This window comes from Syngnathoides biaculeatus, chromosome 18, assembly GCF_019802595.1.
Source record: "Syngnathoides biaculeatus isolate LvHL_M chromosome 18, ASM1980259v1, whole genome shotgun sequence".
In the NCBI taxonomy this organism is placed as follows: domain Eukaryota; kingdom Metazoa; phylum Chordata; class Actinopteri; order Syngnathiformes; family Syngnathidae; genus Syngnathoides; species Syngnathoides biaculeatus.
In genome coordinates, this window is record NC_084657.1 from 16,593,692 (window position 1) to 16,615,321 (window position 21,630).

General features: G+C 42.4%; 1 protein-coding gene across 8 annotated transcripts in view; it reads left to right on the forward strand.

Moving 5' to 3' along the window:
• The window catches only part of nrxn2a (neurexin 2a), a 160,988-nt gene that overhangs the window by 21,465 nt on the left and 117,893 nt on the right, over nucleotides 1-21,630 (forward strand). For 7 of the 8 annotated variants that reach the window (XR_009792612.1, XM_061804446.1, XM_061804453.1 and 4 more), the window contains exons 2-3: nucleotides 10,430-11,477; nucleotides 12,622-12,645. Coding sequence is in view for 7 of the 8 variants with exons in the window: in XM_061804446.1 (XP_061660430.1) it covers nucleotides 10,775-11,477; nucleotides 12,622-12,645 (727 nt within the window). In the remaining variant the exon portion in view is untranslated. The remainder of the gene's footprint in view (nucleotides 1-10,429; nucleotides 11,478-12,621; nucleotides 12,646-21,630) is intronic. The other variant, XM_061804447.1, reaches the window with a different exon arrangement.

Here is a 21,630-nt window from a genome sequence, read left to right on the forward strand (position 1 = left end):
GTGAGCAGCTTCAGCTGGGCCCGGGCGAGCTCGCAGCTTGTTGGAGCGATGGCGCACAGCTGAGCAGCCTTCTGTGGCTTCATCCTGTGTGCTGCAGGGTGGAGGGCGGGTGCTGTCCTTGGAGCTGAGCTGCAGCTCCCCAGGCAGGAACATGGCCTGAGTGACAACCCCCTGTTGCCTTTTTGCCTCCTTATATTTGCAAGTGTGCCCTATTTATAGACGCTACTTTCATTACAGTGCAATAAGTACTGAGGTTTCTCTTTTTTAGCATCCAAAACCTTTGAGTTACAGCCATTAAAAATGCATCTTCAAACTGCCAGCTCAGAGAGGCTTGTTAGAATCCGTTGTGATAGCAGTTGTAATTTCAGACGCATGACATTTAATGAGACATATTATAAAGCGAGCTGTTCTATCAAGAATTTAATTTGAAATTGATGAAAGTTTAATAATAATAAGTACCACATGAGTTCATAATTGATTACACGTCAGCAATTTGAGCATCCACACACTCCACAAGCATGGGAGACATTAAGATGTGAGTTGTTGTTGAAACACCCGGCCCACTTTGTAGTACGCCATTAGTCAGCTACATCAGAACTTTGTTCACGTCAGTTGTTTGCAGGCACAATTGCAGGGTCCAGTTAGCTAGCTAGGCTTATTATATAACTGCATCCATCTAATGCAGAAAGATTCAAGAGTGAGGAGAGAGAGAGAGAGAGGAGAAAGAAGTTTGACATGAGAGCCAGCCTGTCGACCATGCCGCCTCGTTCGCTTTAGAGCGCCTCGTTGTCACTGTGGAACACTGAAAAGGGAGGAAAATAAAAGTCTGACATGACAGTTAGCTTGTAGACCGGTGATTTGGACTGGTCAGCTGGGATGGATTCCAGCCACTGGAGGTTTTAAATGTATATATATTAACGGCTCCAACATGCAGTATTGTGCGAGGATAAAAAAGATCCGAGACAAAGTAGCGTCCATTTTTTTTAGGGTGTAGCCGGGTGTGGTTTCAGTTTGTTTCGCGAACATACCCACACCCTTTGAGAGGGCAGGGAACAGCTTGATTTCGTTTGATTTTGAAGCCTCATTTCATACTGGCTGAACAATGGCTGAATTAGTTTTTTAAACATTCATTTATGGCAGGATTGACTGTGAACAAGTAAAGTGATGTAAAAAGAAGAAATGAAATAACAATAGAAAGCTTTTATTGTCATTATTTGGTCCAGATGGAACAAAATTGGGGAGAAGTTCAAACGTGATTTGAAAAAAAAAAAATCAAGTATCCTCAATAAGGTGCAAAATCTCTCCATCTTCTTATAATACCAGACTGTGTCATGAACAAGGGAAAAAGAGGAAGGGATTAGTAAACACTGGCATCCATGGTTGCTAGTATCTTTATAGTTATCTTTGTTTATTACAAGACTGCCTGATGAAAAACACTTTGACTTTGAAAAGCGCCTTGATAGCTCTTCGGTGATCCTGATACGCTTCACTGCGTGCTTCTCAATTATCTAAAAAGATATCACTCTCAAAAGGCAAAATCCTGACAAAGTCTGGACTTTGAAGCATCGGAACCTTGTGGTCACACTTTGTCTCCTCCGTATGCAAACATCCATACTAATTAGAGATTATCTACTTGCTCAAAAAGTATCATCGGGCCCATGTTTAAAAATATCTTTTAATGCACACGCTTGCACTTTGCATCCATCTGATAACTTTGTGTAAGCAGCTATTGTTGGCCTCTTGGGAAAGCAAGTTTTCCGCATGCACACTGTCTCACAGGGAAGCCTGATTAATACGAGCTAGTAAATATTGTCTGTTCAGTGGACCTGCAGGCGGGGAGGCAAGTTTGAAGAGCCAACGGAATGGACACAGCCTCTCTTAAACTTGGATGAAGCAATCAATTCCCAGTTGCTCTTAATTACTTAAACAATTAGAAAACCTTGTAAATGATTCAGCGTGAGACAGCAATCAAAGCAAAGCGATGTCGCTTTAATGAAATCAGGAACTGAAACAATGGAAAGAGCAGCAAATTATGGAGTAGAAATTGCAATTAGAACAATGATCTCCGGGACAGAACCATTTATGTATGATCTTTTAAATTCAAAGAAAACATGGCAGACTTTCTAGGTCAGGCCTGTCTTTGTTCTATATCCGACTGCAACGGACTTATTATGGGTATTTAAAAGTATGTATCATTATTCTATGTCGTCGTTTGCGTCAATTATTCATAGTGGGGATTCTGTCAGTTCTTCTCTCGCTTGACATGCAATGCTTTCCAGTTGTCTGCAGTGTCCTGTCAGCTATAATTCAAAATGTACAATGAAGATTTGGATTCTGAAGCTAAAGCTGTTGAGTCAATATTCACAATTACTGCGATGCAATCCAATCGGTGCCAAGATGGGCAAACCAACGTAACAAGGGTGTGTCCTTGGAGATGCGCATGGCGAAGTGACAATTTGGTGGCAGGTCTACCCCTCCTTAAGCCATTGTCTTATCATGGTGGAGAGGTTTGTGTCTCTCAATGATCGTAGAAGCTAATATGTCTGGGGCTTCGCACCCCTGATTAGGTCACCCACGGCAAAAAAAAAAAAAAAAAAAGTAATAGGGGGGCAGCAGACAGAGGATGACTCCATTAACCTCAATGATGAATACAAAAATTGGATCTAGGTTTTGCTTGCCTTGGCCCCTCCTCTGGAGCCAGGCCTCGAGGTGTGGCTCGAAGGTGAGCGTCTGGTGGCCAGGCCTCCACCCATGGAGCTTAGCCAGGCACAGCTCGAAAGGTTATTGTGGGTCCCCCTTCCCATGGGGTCACCACCTTTGGGAGGAGGCATAGGGGGTCGGGTGAAGTATAAGTTCGAGGGTGGCTCTACAGATGTGGAATGTCACCTCTCTGGCAGGGAAGGAGCCCCAACTGATATGTGAGGTCGATAAGTTCTGACTGGAAATAGTCGGGCTGGCTTTCACACATGGCTTGTTACCTGTCCTGTTGCGCGGGGTTGGACTCTTCCACTCTGGAGTGGCCTATGGTGAGAGGGACCGAGCAGGTGTGGGTATACTTATTGCCCTCCCGGTTCGGCGCCTGTATGATGGGGTTCACCCCGGTGGATGAGAAGGTAGCCTCCCTCCGCTTTCAGGTGGAGGACTGGTCCTGACTGTTGTTTGTGCCTGTGCACCAAACGACAGTCCAGAGTACCCACTCTTTTTGTGTGTTTTTGCACACTTGGCCAATAAAGCTGATTCTGATTCTGAAGCGCACTCCCACTGGGGACTCTAATCGTTCTGCTGGGGGACTTCAATGCTCACGTGAGCAATGACAGTGAGAATTGGAAGGGCGAGATTGGGAAGAACGCCCCTCCCCCGAACTGAACCAGAGCAGTTCACAGCAAGTTTATAAAACAGATGACTACAGTCTCCTTCTTGTCGAGAAACACAATGATAACGAGGTGTCAAAGTTGAGGTCACACAGATTTATTCACTCAGTGGGGAACCTCACTTCATTCCACACTCTGCTTTTAGCTGGCAAGTCCTCCGCTGTGCTTCCATTGTTTCAATATTTATTGACAGCAGAACATACTGTAACTTCTGTGACATGAACATTTTCCAGCCCAAACCTTGCATAATCAACGACACTCCTATGAAATAACAATGAATGCTATTTGCATCCTTAATTATGACGCCCTCCCTCGATCTTTTGCACCAAAGCCTTGACATTCAAATCTTCCTCACCAAAACAGCTGTTTTTATTTGGCTTCAAATGGAAAGATTGAGAACAAGCTTGTCGGTGCGTGACAAGTACACTTTCACTTCACAGATTCAAGCTTTCCCCCGTCTACTTGATGTCATTACCAAGTGCGCTGTTCTCCTTGTTCACCTCTTTAGGTGGACCGTAATTGCTTTCATAGTCTTGCAGGCTCCATTTAAAGGACGGCAGCGTAATCAACCACCGCCGCTCCTCTATCGGAAAATTGATGAGTGAAAAGAGTCGAGCTAAACTGTTTGGGGCGAATAACCATCCAGTGCAAATTATGCAGTCTATTGAAATATCGCACCACAAGCTGCAGATTACAAACTAAAGTGTTCACAGCACAGATGTTTCTTCAACGACCACTTATTATTTATCTCTAAATACACGGGCCGCTGTCATAGAAACTCTCTTCATCCTTGACAGCAGGGCTGCCCTAACTTTTTTGCCCCAAGATCTACTTTCCAAGTAGCCAACATCCCCTGAGCTACCTTTTTTTCCTGACTTGGTCCAGCTCCCCCGCTATTTTTTATACCCTTTGTTAAGTTTAAGAGAAAACACCACACATTGGAGGTAACTCACCTGCTAGTTTGTGACTTCTGACATACTTAGCGCCGTTTGCACAGCTGCAGTTACCTTTTAGCGCTTTGGTTTGCAAATGTGTGTGACCTAAGAGTCAGAAAAATATTGATGTCATCGATTATATTTATATATTAGTCAATATATATATTGGGATTGATGATAGGCTATCTGGTTTTTTTTTTTTTTTGTCACATGATGTCATGTGATCTACAAATACTACTGAGCGACACATTCTGTGTTTCTGCTTTAGAGGTTGTGACCAAAATCTGATTAAATAATCAGAAACACATATGTAAAAGGAGGGCACAGTGTCGCGGCTGGTAAAGTGTTGGCCTCACAGTTCTGAGGTCCGGGTTCAATCCCGGACCTGCCTGTGTGGAGTTTGCATGTTCTCCCCGCACCTGCGTGTGTTTCTTCCGGGCACTCCGGTTTCCTCCCACATTCCACGTACAGCATGCAACATTAATTGGACACTCTAAATTGCCCCTAGGTGTGATTGCGAGTTTGCCTGTTTGTCTCAATGTGCCCTGCGATTGGCGGGCAACCAGTTCAGGGTGTACCTCGCCTCCTGCCCGTTGACAGCTGGGATGGGCTCCAGTGCTCCCCACGACCCTCGTGAGGATAAGCGGTGAAGAAAATGGATGGATGGACATATGCACGAGTGCATGCAGTCATATACATTCACAGACCGGTTCTTTACGAACACCAGGTCTTGTTAATGAGATCGAAGGGAGGGAAAATTCTGCCTGCACAAAGGCAGTTGCTCAGTGTTGATTGTCATTGCTGGAAAAATTTTCCTTGAACACTATGCTTATTGTTGTACTTCTGCTTTACACTGGTGTAGAACTGCACTGTATCATCCCAAGAGGTCTCAGTCATATTTTATTTTGTAATATTTTATTTTAAAGACAGACTTTGGAGGTTTTATGCAGTTGTGAAAGTGACCCTCACTATGTGCTTAGTGAGTGTGTAATCGTTATTTTCGTCAATTGTTAAGTGCTAAAGCCATTATAGATGCTCCTCGCTCGTATCGATTCTACACAGAGGTGATGTTAGAGCACATTGTGTTCACTAAAATGTTACTAAAACTCCCACAATCTAACCCAGCTGGTCAGATTCATGCAGAATGCACTCAGTAAATTTCCCCGTGGCATCTTGCTGCACTGTCTGACACCAGCACTGGACAGTGTCAGCACGTGCACAATAGCTAACTGTTGGGCCTCTGAGCACGCTGCCTCCCCCTTTGGCCCTCCCTTGGGTAAATTGATTTGCAGTTGAAGAAAATCTTCAGCAGCCAAGATTGTGGGATGCGATCCATGTGAATATAATGATCGGATAAGCCAGGCTTCCCCAAAGTGTTGACCTCAAGAACCAAATTTCATTCCGTATTCCTTTACGTATTGCCAATAACATCAATATGCATAAAAATAGGAGGAAGGCCTTGACCGGCATAATATTACGACAGACATGATACAAATGCAGCTGCACTGTGGATGGTAAACAAGTCTACATCTATGTCTATGTCACCCACAACCCAAATGAGTTGTGTTGGTGTCTAAAATGGAGGGAAGGGTCCATTTTGGGCCCTGACCGACGTTTGGGTAGGGTGCCATTGAGGGTAAAGATGAGCTGAACATGTGACATTTCCATCCTTCTTCCCACAATGAATGTGTCACAATATCACCCCTGTTGTGACGAAAAGACTTGAATGTGCAGTATTTGAATACAAACACTCACAGGAGTATGGCAAAAACATATTTAGTGAGTTCATTGTGATTCATTAATGTTGCTCTCTTGTGAAAGGCAGATAATGTACCACAGGCTTTGGTAAAATATGATAATGCAACATTAAATAGTATCAAAGATACAAAGATTAATAACTCAGTTTTTTTTTTCATCTAATTGTGAGATTAGGTGTAGCTCACACTCTGTGTCATCAGTGATTAAGCAAAAGTGTTACGGTACATTTCGGAGCTCTGTTATTTTGCAAGGTTTACATTTTAATATGTTAAATGTAAAAGAGATTCAAATGTTAAAAAGAAGTGATGTCCAAGCATTTGTTCTTATTTGACAGCGTTTACAAAAAATGAAATTGACAGATTCAGTACCAGCCTAGGGCATACTTCTGCAAATAATAATTGTGTGGGTGTTTTTTGTTCTCTTGAAAGTCTCCGTGGTTGTGTAAATGTTGCTAGAATGAAATCTTCAAAGTGCCTCGATGGCTGAAATAACACAACTACCCAGCTTTGCCTTTCCCATTTTCTGGTTCATATGATGGCGTTTCAGGAGCCCTTGTTTTTTTTTCTTTGATAATCTCCATTAAATCAATCTGCTTTGAAATTAAACTACTATTTATTCCCTCTGCCAAGCACAAAAGCGCAGATGTCTGAGGTATTGGTTCGGATGGGCAATTGGTAAGGATGGCAGGATTTGGCGATTTGAATCACATTTTGAGGAGTTGTGCCACATATGATACAGGAGGAGCCATTCAGATTTGCAAAAATTCTAGATTGAAATGTGGGTGGAAAAATATTTGGTTCGTCTTTGGCATCACATGGTAACTGTTCAACAACCCTCCCATTCTCCACGAATCAGAAATGTGCCTGCTAAGTAACCTATCTGGACAATTGCAACTTTCAGAAGATAAAAATGCAAAAGGTGAACGCAAAATACAAATATGATGCAACATATTTATCTATTTATTGTTTAGATGTGCTGCTTTTCCACTGAGTGATGTTCTTGTTTTATGCTGTTTTATGTTGTGTTAGCAGGCAAAATGACACGCCCAGTCAGGTTGCTGCATATTTGTTTGGCAAAAGAGAATATCCCATCGTTACTGTTCTCTGCCATGTTGCACCAATTAAGATTAATATTCACACGTTCCTACAACAGGGACAGTCTCAGTCTCTTTCCATTTGTGAAATACGCCTTGTCCTTGTTTGTTTCTTATCATTATGACCTGCTTGAGAACATCTCGACCCACATGATAATGCACACGGTGACATATTGCTAAGGATGTTTTGCCTCCCCAATGAAGTTAAAGTGAAAAGCTGAGAGCACTGAAATACAAAAGTGTTCTTTGTTTAAATGAAAACAACTGTAGATGTGGGACAATGGGACAGATTCTCATGTTATACGCCATAACTGACCTTGGCAAATTGCAATTCATCGTGCGAGGAGCAAGTCCGTTTGTATGACCTTCCAGGATGCATCTATTCCCATGATAAACCCATCTATCTGAAGGGTTTTCTTCCTGCCTCCAGCTTTCAAGAGCAACTTTGATTTGCTTCCCATGATATGTTATTTCTTGCCAAATATGAGCAAGCCCAAATGTGGCACTTCCTCATCTGCAGCGCCCCAATAGAGGCCATAATTCCCTGCTGACTCCAACATATCATATATTTCTCTCCGTGCGGAGATGAAAATGGGCCAGGCCTGCAGGAGATGCCTTTGCTAATGCGCCCTGTTGAGGGAAAATCACAGTTTAACGCACAACAAGAATATTTCTTACTTAAAATAAGTCCCGTTATTTATGTAAAATCAGCAGCCTCATGAGGAGTGCAGATTTGAATTGGTCTCGCCAAGCATATATGATTGATTCAGCGTCACTGGACCAGTCACCATCCTTTGAGAGTTTCTTACCTCTGCAAAAAAAAAAAGTGCAAAATTGAGATATTTTCGCCGATTTGCTGAGACCATGTTTAAGTCCGACGCAATACGTAGACAGACGATCTGCCTGCAGTCTTTGGGAATATGACCAAGGTACAAGGAGACAGATTCTGAACTCTGGAGACGCAAGGTCATAAATATTGATAAATGCTGGCATCAAACACTCTGAATCATTGTCACGAATGAACGGCATTGGGCGTAGATTGACACTGAGCTCTGCGGACACGTTTCATGTTGTCCGGCGCAATTGCAACTTTGTTAATATTACTTGTTAGCCCGTGGTTGAGCTGATGGCTAGCAACTCTCATCTCGGCATGTAGTGTAAGTTTTCATGGCTCAAACAAGTATGGATATGTAAGCATAAGAAAGATCGATGGTTCAGAGGGGGATGGCTTCACGTAGTCAGCAAAAACGCCCACAGCGTTTGAGAGTAGAGACAATGCCTTGCTTGATTTTTCATTATTTTTAAGCCTTGTTTTTTTTTTTTATATATATATATATATATTTGGTGATTTTCTTTCCAAAAATTATTATTCGAGGGGCAGGGTTGTTGACACTTTGTGTAAAATTTAGATGGTGTTGATTTTTACTTCAAAGCACTTTGTTTTGGTGCACATCAGGGCAATAACATGGGTAAAGGAATTCGTTTTCTCTGTTCAGTGTGTGCATTACAATGGCCCGCCTGTGTCATTTTCCATTCTTCTCACTGAAGCAGTGATTTATGATATTGAGTTAGCCTTGTTTACATAGAATAATTTCCTCTTTACTGACAACGGTTGAACCAGGTGTTAACTCCATTAGCAGAACATGGATTTGTTGTTGTTTGTACGTGGCTTTCATGTAATGACAATGTTTTGTTATTGACTGCCTCATTATTAGTAGAAGTTGCTCGTGGCCGAAACTGCGGCTCCACTATGTGGTCATACAATTGCAGTTCAGTCTCAGCAGGGGTCTGTGCTCTAAAAGCGCTGTTCTTTTTCCAAATCTGAAAATGAAATTGCTAGCTCATAAATTTCTTTCTTTCTTCATGAAAACAAGGGTTAAAAAACATAAGCACTGAAGGTTTAACGGGAAGTTTGTTGTTTTTCTTTTCGACACTAGCCTTGCTGGCTCTCAGCCAATTTGATACAACACAGAAAACCCAGCATTCATTTGGCTGCGTCTTTCAAACAGAACTCACAGAAGCGGCACATTGCCACATGTGGATTGACACAGCTGCTGCGGCTGCACACATTCAGATAATTGGATGTGTGGCGATTGTGTTTTTTGACACTCTGGTCGTGGCTTCCCACTATAACCTAACAACAAAAGCGGTGTTCCAGCTGAGTTTGTATGTCAGAAGCTGTAAAATTTGTGAATTAACTCTCCATTCCGTGTCGGTGCCTCACACGTGATAGTGAACTGGATAAAACATTGAAAAAAAAAAAAAAAAAAGACCACTTAGATGGGCACTGCAAAAGCGGGATAGAGAATACTCAAAAGTTATGGGAAATTCCTTTGTTTTTGCCATAGAGTGAAAACATTTGGGTTTGACGTCCATCAGGAAGTATGTAACTTATCTATGTCCACTTATTTGTGCATTGGCTCTTCGCTCAACAACACAACTGCGTACTTATCAGGTGTTACACGGTACCGCAAGCTGAGAAAGTAGTTTTCACTGGCAAAGCCTAAATCTGAAACTGAGCGCTGATGTTCAACATTGTTTTGTTGTTTGAATAACTTAATAGGGACACACGTGGGGAGCAAAACACAAATCCCTCACATATTCCAGTCACATGCAAATTAGGTGGGTTCAAAGAAAAGGTGTTATCTTTTGTGTTGTGTATCTGTTTCAGATTTTCTTTGGGAGGGCGGCGGGGAATGCTGAAATGTTATCATCCATTCGATGTCAAGTCCAAATCTTTTCCGTCTACAATAAAAATGAATTATGTGGCATGACTGTCCCAATGCCGTTGAAGGGGCGTGTCTGTCATTTGGTTATCTGATGAACAACTACAAAAGTCCAAACACCTTTCAAATTCTTGTGTCTAGGAGGCTTGTTGTGATGTTCTTTATCACATTTCAATTCTGCTTCCTGTTTCCACAACACACATCTACTTTCCACTGCCACTGACTTGTACGTGTATTGTTAGGCTGCAGTGTCTTGATGCTAACATTCCTGCCAAGTGGCTATGACATATTTTTTGGGGCCCAAGCAGTTTCTTGGACTGCAGCACGGAATTGTTGTGAAGCACAGTATCCATTTTCTCGAGGAAGATGGGCTTAACCAGTGATCAATTCCACACAATCAATCAATCAATACATTATTATGCCCTTCTGTACTTTGAATAAACATGATTGATTTAGAAGTGATTTTGCTGTGACATGCTTTGCGCAAGATTCTCAGTGTTAATTATGATTAATCAATTTACATTGTCCTTTTGTCCTTTGTCCTAGGATGCTGTGTGGCTGAGAAGGCAGACTGTGCCACCTAGGCTCTGTGCCGAGTTGACACTTAGAGAATTGACTGGAGCCGTGCTGGATGGAGGCCAAGACACTGGACGGCGAAGACGAGGAAGCGCACAGTCTCGTGGATCCCTTGTGATGTTTGTTGTCTTTCTCTCACGCATGGAGCGATGGCAAAAGGAATCCGGATAGACAGTCAAGGATAAAGAAACACTGCATGCAAAAACCGCTTTCTTGTTTTTGAGAGATTGTAGGCCTTCAGTCAACACTAAGTTATTCTTTCTTTCTTCTCGTTCTATCGGATACGTATGCATTAGCTGGTCGACACTAACCATCATGGCCAGGTGTCACAACAAAGCCTCCTGGTTATTGTTTTTAATTCATTTGGTGCTAACAGGAAGAGCATTGGAATATGAAGGCATTCCGGGTCAGTGGACACGCTATGGACAATGGGACGCCAAGACGACTGGAGAACTCAGCTTCATCCTCAAGACGAACATCAGCAAAGCGCTGGTACTCTACCTAGACGATGGTGGCGACTGTGACTTCCTGGAGCTCCTCATAGCGGACGGTAGACTCCAGTTGCGCTTCACCATCCACTGTGCCGAGCCGGCCTCCCTGCACACGGAGACGCGTATCGACGACCTGCGCTGGCACCGAGTTCTCCTGTCGCGGAACTACCGGGAGACCAAGCTGCTGGTGGACAATGAGGAGAAGGCAGCCGAGGTCAAGTCCAAGAGAAAAGAGATGGTCGTGGCCAGTGACCTCTACGTGGGTGGCATCTCGCCCGACGTGCGCCTCTCCGCCCTGACGTCCAGCACAGTCAAGTACGAGCCGCCGTTTGAGGGCCTCATCGCCAATCTGAAAGTGGGGGAAGCTCTGCCCGTGCTCTTGGACGGTCAATCCGTCCACAGTGACATGGACTACATCTGTGATGCACACTCGCCGTGCAATAACGGAGGCCTGTGCTCCGTCAGCCAAGGGGAAGTCCTGTGCGACTGCATCAACACCAGTTACGTGGGGAGCTACTGCCACGAAGGTGAGGCGACTCACGCGTCGGTGTTCGCCGCAAAACACTATTTTGCGCCTCGTTGAATGAGCAACAAAGCCCAACGAAACTGATTGAAGTTAAATATATGAGAGCGGTTGGAGTACTGTCATGTGACAGCAGCTTGATGTCATGTGTCTACGCTGAAACTAGTACAAAACACCGGGGAGGAAATTATTTGAAAGACCAATTTAACTTTTAACTCCACTATTCAAACCATTTAAAAGAAGCAAAACCTATCTTTACCTGTAACATTTCTATTTTTAATATATTTAGCGCTAGAGGATCCAAAGAGGCATTACTCTGGATTAAATCCCCTTTTCTAATGTTTTCAATAGAAAATCATGTTTGATTATTTTATTGCCAAGCAGCCACTTTTTTAAAACATTTCTCATGTTACACAAAAACGGCATGCATCACATATAATGGTGTGAATATAATGTGTTATTTAAGCACAACTGTTAAATTATATTATTTTGTCTCCCTTCATTTGATGGGAGTAACTTGGTCCAACGTTGTTTTCATTTTCTAATAGCTCCTCTACTGTGCCTGAGTCACTGCTGAGTCAGCCATATAATTTGATGTATGAAAGCAATTTATATGTTTTTTTTGGTTGTTGAGGGACGTAGGGGGGGGGGGGGGGCTATAAATACTATGTAACAAAGGTTCCTGTGGTTTAAAGGAAATGCTGAAGTATGGAGGCTGATCATAGTGATCCAATTTTGTAGGAACATTTTTTGTATAAAAATCATCAATACTGTATGATACAATAACTTTCCAAATGTAAAACTGTACATGTAGGATCCTAACAGGGAATACAATAGGCTGTATAACGATGATTAATATTTACTCCAAAATATGAAATAGAAACATAGGTACCTGCGTCTTACAGTTATGACACTTTATTTGTTCAGCGGTCACTAGACTAGTTTAATAGCGCAATCATACTGTTCCAACAGATGAGTCAACAGTCCAACAGACAAGTAAACAATGTGACTTTGACATGTATTTGTGTCTAAAATAATAACCAAACAAAAAAACTTAAGCAGCTGTCTTAGATTCATGTGGAAGCCACTTGGTATTTGCTTTCCTACCGCCAACAAAATAAATATGTCTGTTTTTCTTCCTGTTACAGCAGGTGTCCAGAAAGAAGTAGAAGGTAAGCCACTTACTTTTATAATGAGCATAATGGTAACCGTGTTTACTCTTTGCAAAGGCTTCTACGGCAGCCTCAGTTTGATTGCTGCAATCGGGTTGTTATTGTCAGTTTGGACTGCAGTTCTGACATCCAACACACTAGACTTCAATGACATACTGTACATTGTACATATAGCAGGAAGTTCTTCGTGTACTGGAGGACATGTAATCAGAGCAATTCAAATTGCTCGGTTTTTCAAGCCTGTGGCCATTGTAACCGCTTTGAGGTTTGCATTATGTGTCAGAAAAACTTCTCTGCTCTCTTGTATCCGTGGCCTTTTTCCACTTCTTAGGGACCTTTTGTTTGCGAGATTTAAATGACATTTAAGCTACGACTTCCCACATGGAGTCAAACGTGACTGCAGAAATCCATTGATGGATTTCCGGGGACATTCATCAATTTGTTCCGTTATTGTGCACAGTGAGACTTCCCAGAATTTTTTTTTTCCCTCTAAAAGGAAGCCACTGTGTCATTCCTGCCGCATTATCCTGCAACATTTTAACAATACAGGACAACCGTACAGGCCAGTTTTCTAAATAGGACGAGCACATAAAATGTTAAATATAAAGTGTGAAATAGAGATTTATTTGGTCGCTTGTGAGACGTATATATCACATCAGCAAAGTGGCTGTCATGGCGAAGTGGCGGCCAACACATTCTGGGGAGGTGCACTGAACCACAGCACGTTATCAATCACTGTAATGCAGCAAACCAATCACACCTGCTTTCCAAAATACATGAATACACTATAATACCAGAAAACATATTCACGTGTGGTTTGTTAATACGGATGCAGCTCGCAGAGCATGTATATGAATACGAAAACGATTGTCATAAGCTTTTGAGTATGAGTGCGCACATTTCAGCCTTTACAAATATTGTTAACTATAATCGTCACATACTTGCACAAAGGTGGCATGTGTCTGCTCTTACAGGAAAAATGTAGCCATTATTAGATGACACACTGCAAAGACAGCGCATCAGAATGTTTATTGGATTAAAGCTTGACATGGAGACAATCCCCTGCGCAGAAACCATGAAAACGACGACAACAAAATAACACTTAGCCGATGCCTTGTTTTTGCCCCGATGCAGCAAGTCTGTTGTTCTTCCACCAGCCCCCCCCCTCGACACACACAACCCACAACCACGAAAAGATGGCCGCCCATATGCTTTATTCGATCTTGACTGCGGGTTTGAAGTGCTGTAGGAATAATCCCCATTTGACAGCGGAAACGCTTCGAGGGAACGAAACAGTTTGCCACAGCAGGTGGCTCTTGCCAGTTGTACATCTACAGTATGCAGCATGTGGGATCCCGTTGATCTGTGTGGACAAAGGCCACGCCGGGGCACGCTCTAATGCCAAAAGCATCCTCTGATGTTTTGAGAGCGGAAAAGCAGGTCTGCGAGCGAGAGATAAGCGGAGCCACCTCACATTGCACAAGCGGACCGCAGAGGATTCTGTCAAACGTCACGGGACAACCGTACACAAACACACAAAGTCCGACTGCGAAAAGCATTGTCGCTGCTTTGTTGGGGGTTTTATGTTTGTTCGCTTTGTTTACTTTCAGAATTGTATGCACAAGCGCACAGTAATTGCGCCCTAGGAACTTCAAGGAATGACAAAGCATCCATAGGCATCCTTCGAAAAAGGACATAGCTGGTCCGAGTGCGCTCAGATCTTCCGCGAGGAATGACCTTGGTCTAATCCCTCATTACAAGACGCTCTATAATACTGTACTTTTCATGGAAAACAAATTTGGCAAATCCTAATCCTAATGCAATGGCTCTTTCTTCCAAGTTGCTCATTAATTGTCCCAACAATGAGGAAATGTGTTTTTTTATTCCTTAAATTAAGGATCACATTGTGTAGATTGTAACAACAGTTTCAGCAAATCTTAGAGAATTGAAATTGTTGTAAACCAAGTGAGATTGGGAAAACTTTTTCAGTTAAACGCTTCCTTCCCTAAACTGAAAATCCAGCTCACCATAACAAGTTCTTCTTCTTTTTCTTTCGTCTTGTCCCATTAGAAGTCGCAACAGCATGTCATCTTTTTCCATCTAAGCCTGTCTCGTGCATCTTCCTCTCTAACCCCAAGTGCCCTCATGTCTTCTCTCACCACATCCATAAACCTTCTTTTTGGTCTTCCTCTCGCTCCTTTGCCTGGCAGCTCAATCCTCAGAACCCTTCGACCAACATACTCCCTCTCTCGCCTCTGAACATGTCCAAACCATCGAAGTCTGCTCTCTCTAACCTTGTCTATAAAACATCCAATTTTGGCTGTCCCTCTAATGACCTCATTTCTAATCCTATCCAACCTGTTCACACCAAGCGAGAACCTCAGCATCTTCATTTCTGCTACTTCCAGTTCTGCTTCCCGTTATTTCTTCCGAGCCACCGTCTCTAATCTGTACATCATGGCCTTTTATAAACGTTGCCCTTCATCCTAACAGAGACTCTTCTGTCACATAGAACACCACACACCTTCTGCCAATTGTTCCAACCCGCTTGCACCCGTTTCTTCACTTCCTTGCCACACTCTCCATTGCTCTGTATTGTTGACCCCAAGTATTTGAAGTCGTTCACCTTCGCTATCTCTTCTCCCTGGAGCTTCACTCTTCCTCCTCCATCGCCACTCATTACATCGGCTAATCTTCATTCCTCTCCTTTCCAGTGCGTACCTCCATCTTTCTAATTGTTCCCCCTCCTGTTCCCTGCTTTCACTGCAGATCACAATATCATCTGCGAATCCATTACTACCGCAAACAGGAAGGGGCTCAGCGCGGAACCCTGACGCAGTCCCACCTCCACCTTAAATTCTTCTGACACACCGACGTCACATCTCACCGCTGTTCTGCTGCCCTCATACATGTCCTGTACTATTCTAACATATTTCTCCGCCACACCAGACTTGCGCATGCAGTACCACAGTCCTTCTCTTGGTACTCTGCCATAGTTCTGAAAATGAAAAAGAACTGCCTTGGAAAGTTGTGTTCATCAATAAAGATACAATATAAGCTTTACCCAAAAATAGTATGACACCTTGCACAACCTTGTTAGATTCGACACAAGTCGGTATCAAGTGTGCATTTAGACAGATAGAAATGCTCAATTTTGACTGATACAATCACAAAGTTATTAACTGAACTGTATTTTTAATTATTGTGGTTATAGTTTGCAGTGGAGCCTCATACTGAAATGTTTGTAATATTTTGGTGACCACATTTGACAGTGTCAATCAAAATTTAACATTACTTTGCAAAGGCAGAGTATTTGATACGGAGCCGTAATCGCTCTCAATTTATGTAAGGCTTCGTTTTCATCAGACTTCAAGTGTTTGTTGCAAGCTGCGGCAAAAAGCATTCAATGCCAAAATATAGATCACAGATTCGTCCGTGGCCTGTTGTTTTAGTTTCCCCTCCATGTTTAAAAATAGCAAACTAAATAGTAGAGGAAGCGAGCGAAAGTCGTTTTTTGTCCGTATAGGCTCCTGGGACTCTATCTCTGCATTGCCGCGCTGAGATTTGGCTGTAAGGCTCAGCCAAGTAGGGTAAGGAGATTCAATGTGGTGACTCCTGAGATGGGATATTTTACTTGAGCAGGCACGACAGATCAAATCCACGTTCCCTCCAACGCGGTTCTCGTAGTCCAAGATTAGCCTGGCTGGTCCGAGCATCACGTTCTGCCTGTGATTCCTTGACCTGCATGGGTCACACATTGAAATGATAAAGATGTTTTTTCATTGCAAGTTATGTAATAATGAAATGTATTCATTGTGCACAACGCTTTTTAAAGTAATATTTTTGCCAAGTGAAAAATTTCTTTTTTTTTTTGTGTCGAGATAGGAAGGGACAAGCCGAAAGAAACTTACTTATAGGCAAATAGTAATGGGCCTTGAGTTGAATAGTACAGTACTTTTCTACCTGGAATACTCAGAATACTCAGTGTTTTTCCTCATTCCACAACTGATGAGACAGCGTCAAGAGCAACTGGGGGTTCGGTATCTTGTGCAAGGATACTTGGACAGGGTCACGGAGGCTGAGCATCAAACCCACAACCTTTGGGTTGACAAATAATCACGCTACCATCTGACCCATGGGAATATTAATATAAGCCCTATTCAAGCAAATCTAGCTAATCATGCCGTTCATCTTTTTTGGTGATGATTACGAAGTCTATTCAAAATTAGGCAGCACGGCAGGGTGTGTATTGATATGTTTGTCTCACAGGTTTGGGTTTGAATTTCAGATCAGGGTCTTTTTGTGTGGCGTTTTGTTTTTCCTGCTATACAGTATTTGGAAAACATGTATGATAGTTAGGTACATTAAAGACTACAAATTTCCCCAAGTGTGTGTGGTTGATTTACCTATGCATTATGTACTCTTTGATTGGCCGGGGACCAGTCCAGGGTTTGTGTTTGTTTGTCTGTGTTTCGCCCAAAAGTCCGCTGGGAGCGGATCCAGCTCAACCACAACCCGAATGAGGAGCGCTCTTGAAGAGGGATTGTTGTCTTGACCATTTTCCTCCTCACCCTGTTTTCTTTGTGATCAAATATACACAATAAAATAAAATTTAGAATATTTATATATATGTACAGTGAAGAAAATACGTTTTTGAACACCCTGCTATATTGCAAGTTCTCCCACTGAGAAATCATGGAGGGGTCTGAAATTTTCACCGTGGGTGCATGTCCACGGTGAGGGAGGTAATCTAAAAAGAAAAATCCAGAAATCACATTGTATGAATTTTTTTAACGATTTTTTTTGTGTGCTACAGCTGCAAATAAGTATTTGAACACCTGAGAAAACCAATGTTAATATTTGGTACAGTAGCCGTTGTTTGCAATTAATTAGGTCAAACCTTTCCTATTATTGTTCACCAGGTTTGCACACACTGCAGGAGGGATTTTGGCTCACTCATCCACACAGATCTTCTCTAGATTAGACAGGTTTCTGGGCTGTCGTCGCTGAGAAACACGGAGTTTCAACTCCCTCCAAAGATGTTCTATTGGGTTTAGGTCTGGAGACTGGCTATTCCACGCCAGAACCTTGATATGCTTCTTACGGAGCCACTCCTTGGTTTTCCTGGCTGTGTGCTCTGGCTCATTGTTGAAAGACCCAGCCACGACCCATCTTCAATGCTCTGACTAAGGGAAAGAGGTTGTTCCCCAAAATCGCACAATACATGGCCGGGGTCATCCTCTCCTTAATACAGTGCAAGTCGTCCTGTCCCATGTGCAGTAAAACACCCCCAAAGCATGATGATACCACCCCCATGCTTCACAGTAGGGATGGTGTTCTTGGGATGGAACTAATCACTCATGTTCCTCCAAACACGATTACTGGAATTATAACCAAAACATTCCATTTTGGTCTCATCTGACCACAAAAATGTTTCCCAGGATGCCTCTGTATCATGCAAAGGGTCATTGGCAAACTTAAGACGGGCCTTGACATGTGCTGGTCGAAGCAGGGGAACCTTCCATGCCATGCTTGTTTTCAAACCATGACATCTTATGTGGAGTTGTATCACACAAATAAATTGTGAAAAAACATACGTTGTGATTTCTGGATTTTTATTTTTAGATTATCTCTCTCATAGTGTACCTGCACCTACGATGAAAATTTCAGACCCCCTCCATGATTTTTAAGTGGGAGAACTTGCAATATAGCAAGGTGTTCAAATACTTTTCTTCACTTTATAGTGAGGGGAGGAGATTGGTGCTGTTTTGTCTCATGCCACATTTTTTTTAATTCAGGTTCGTTTAAATTTATCTTAAATTCTCAAGGGTCGGACAGTCCAGTATATTTGTCGGCAAGATATATATTTTCCCATATTTCCACAGCAGCTAGGTCAAATTATTTTCATAAAATGTTTTGACAAAAAAAAAAATCTGCTTTTTCAAGCCACCTCATTTATTTTTACTATGTTTCATTTTTTACTAACTGCACTGAATGATTGTTTGTACAAAATCCTCCGAGCACAGACTCCAGAGAGGACGGATGCCTCGCAGTCGTGATATATTTCTGCTCCTCATTGAAAGGTGTTTTGCAGCTTGGTGCTGCTGGGTGTGTCTTTGTCTCTGCCTTGCCAACAGTTGTGATGAGTGAGCGCCTAACTAAAGGCACACACACACGCAACCCCCACTCCCCACCCCACCCCGCCTGGTAGCTGAACAATGACACACACCTTAAGGTGGGGATGTTTCTTGCTTTTCCTGTCCATTTCGCTCTCAACACAACTGCTGTGAATGAGATGACCGGAGGGGTGAGGAGAGAAGGAAGCGATGGTCGTGTTTGTATGTCGAGGACGACGTATCGCTTTGTTGTCACGCGACAACAGCCCCGTTGAGATGGTGTAGTGCCGCTCTTGGTTGCTGAGTTTGTTCAAACAAAATATTGTGTGTGTGGCGCATACCTGCTCCCTTGGGTGATGTTGTTCTTAACACAGTAAGACATACTCTGACCTGCATCTTTATAAGGGTCCCGAGTGAAGTGGACTGGACCGATAAGCGCGTTTCCTTAAGCACTGCATTTCCATTCAGTTTGCCACACATGGTGAAGTTAGCGCTGATATGACTTCTGTGTCTCCTACTGTATGTGTAGGCGGAATGATGATAAATATGTAAATAAAGGGACAGTGTTGCAATACGACACTGTGCAAACCGCCAATGGATTCAACACAGAAGACTGTCATATGAAACAAAAGGCAAATGTATGCCTACTTTTGTTATTACCCCAGAAAAGAGTTTCTAAAATGGTTATGGAACAAATGGATTTTGATAATAAATGTGTATGTTTAGAGTGTACTGAAACAAAACATTTGATGGTATCCCGTACCACCACAAATGTGGTAGGTGACAGATAATGCAAAATATGACTAAGCTATAGAACTGACTCAAATCCATTTAACTACTGCAATGCACCATTTGGCGAAAGGTGGCAAATTGCTTTCAATCTTGTATTGAGCCAATCCCTTTTAGGTCCTTGATTAATCCAGGTCGCAAAATGATGCAGTGTGGATGCTCTTCGAAGGAAAAAAAAAAAAAAGAATATTGCTTATCAATCAAACGGAATCAAACCTCTTTGGCTACCGTAATAATGTATTTAGCAAAACAAATGTGCCAAAAGTGGCGCAGAACAAAGCAATTATTTGGAGACCCGCTAGGTACACAATAGATTGTTCGTCAAATTACAACTAATAATGTGTTTGGTACACAAATGAAAGGGTGTCTAATATTTCTAGTAGCTTGAACAGAAAAGCAGTTTTTAATCTATCAAACTGACACACCTAATTTGAGAACTGAAATTATGCATTTGGTGCCAAAAAAAGGCAGTGTGCCAAACATGTGAAACAGAACAATTAAACTCTCCTGTGGAGAGTTTGCCTGTGTGGGTTTCCTCTGGATACTCCAGTTTCCTTCCACATTCCAAAAACATGCACATTATCTTAACTGAAGACTCTAAAGTGACCACGGGTGCGAATGCGACTGCCATTGGTTATCTATTTCTTCCCTGGAACTGGCTGACAACCAGAGTATACGATAGCTCTCGCTCAAAGTCATTTAGGAACGGTGCCACCTCATCCGCGACTCTCATGAGGCTAAGCCGTACAAAAAAATAGACGGGTCTATGGTATCAAACTGGGATACTAGTAGGGTTAAAAATTACTTAAGTAATATCCAGGAGACCTGGGTGAGCTTAAAGATGATTTGATATCCTCGCAAGGAACCATGCATCAAAATCAGCATCACAATCAAGTTCAACTTCAGTATCACACCTGTATATATCACATCCCATTATCTTCATGAACAAGCTGTATGCTTTATTTGGTTATTGTTTTCTAGTAACCAAGGAAAAGGCTCTAATCTGACTTTGTCATAATTTGTCAACCACAAACATGCAAATCTCACGACAGTCATTAGTCAGTATTAAACACGTCGCATACATGAGACCTACGTAAGAATGTACATCAATTAATCTAAAAAAATTCTACATTATATACATGTGTTTTAATATTATATCATTATATATTGCGGCACGGTGGATCAGCTGGTAAAGCGTTGGCCTCACAGTTCTGAGGACCGGGGTTCAATCCCGGCCCCACCTGTGTGGAGTCTGCATGTTCTCGCCGTGTCTGCATTTTCTCCGGGCACTCCGGTGTCCTCCCACATCCCGAAAACATGCAACATTAATTGGAAACTCTAAATTGCCCCTTGGTGTGATTGTGAGTGTGGCTACTTGTCTCAATGTGTCCTGCCATTGGCTGGCAACCCAATTCAGGGTGTACTCTACTGCCTCCTGCCCGTTGACTGCTGGGATAGGCTCCGGCATTCCCAATGACACATGTGAGGATAAGCGGCTAAGAAAATGGATGGATGGATGTGTATATATATATATATATATTGTATTCAAGAGCATGCCAAATGGCGTATTACCATAATTAAATGGATTTGAGCCAGTTCTATAGCTTAGTCATATTTCACGTTATCTGTAATTGGACACATTTCAGTCGGTGGCGGTAGTGTATACCAATGCCAAAAAGTAGTATGGTAAAGATTAGAGGTATTAATACCTTTCACAGCTTTTTGGAATGTAAAATATTGTTTCTGTTAGCGAAGAAAAAAAATGTTGTTACCATAATTTAGCTCCAAGCCCACTAATGAAGATTAGAGAAAAAGTGGTACAGAATGGAACAAAAACGAATGGTTTCTGGCATCTTTTGGTTCTGTGATGCACAAATACACCTTTGATCCTCTGTATATTCCAGCAACGACTCGCAGAACAATGAAATGTCTGCCCATCAAGTGGTCGGTGATGTCATAAACCTGCGTATCCACGCGTTACAACAAAACAAGTCATGGCTTCCCATGAGAAGATCAGCGAGATTTCACACTATGTACATGTGTGATTAAATTGAGACCAGATCAGCATTATTTCAGTGTT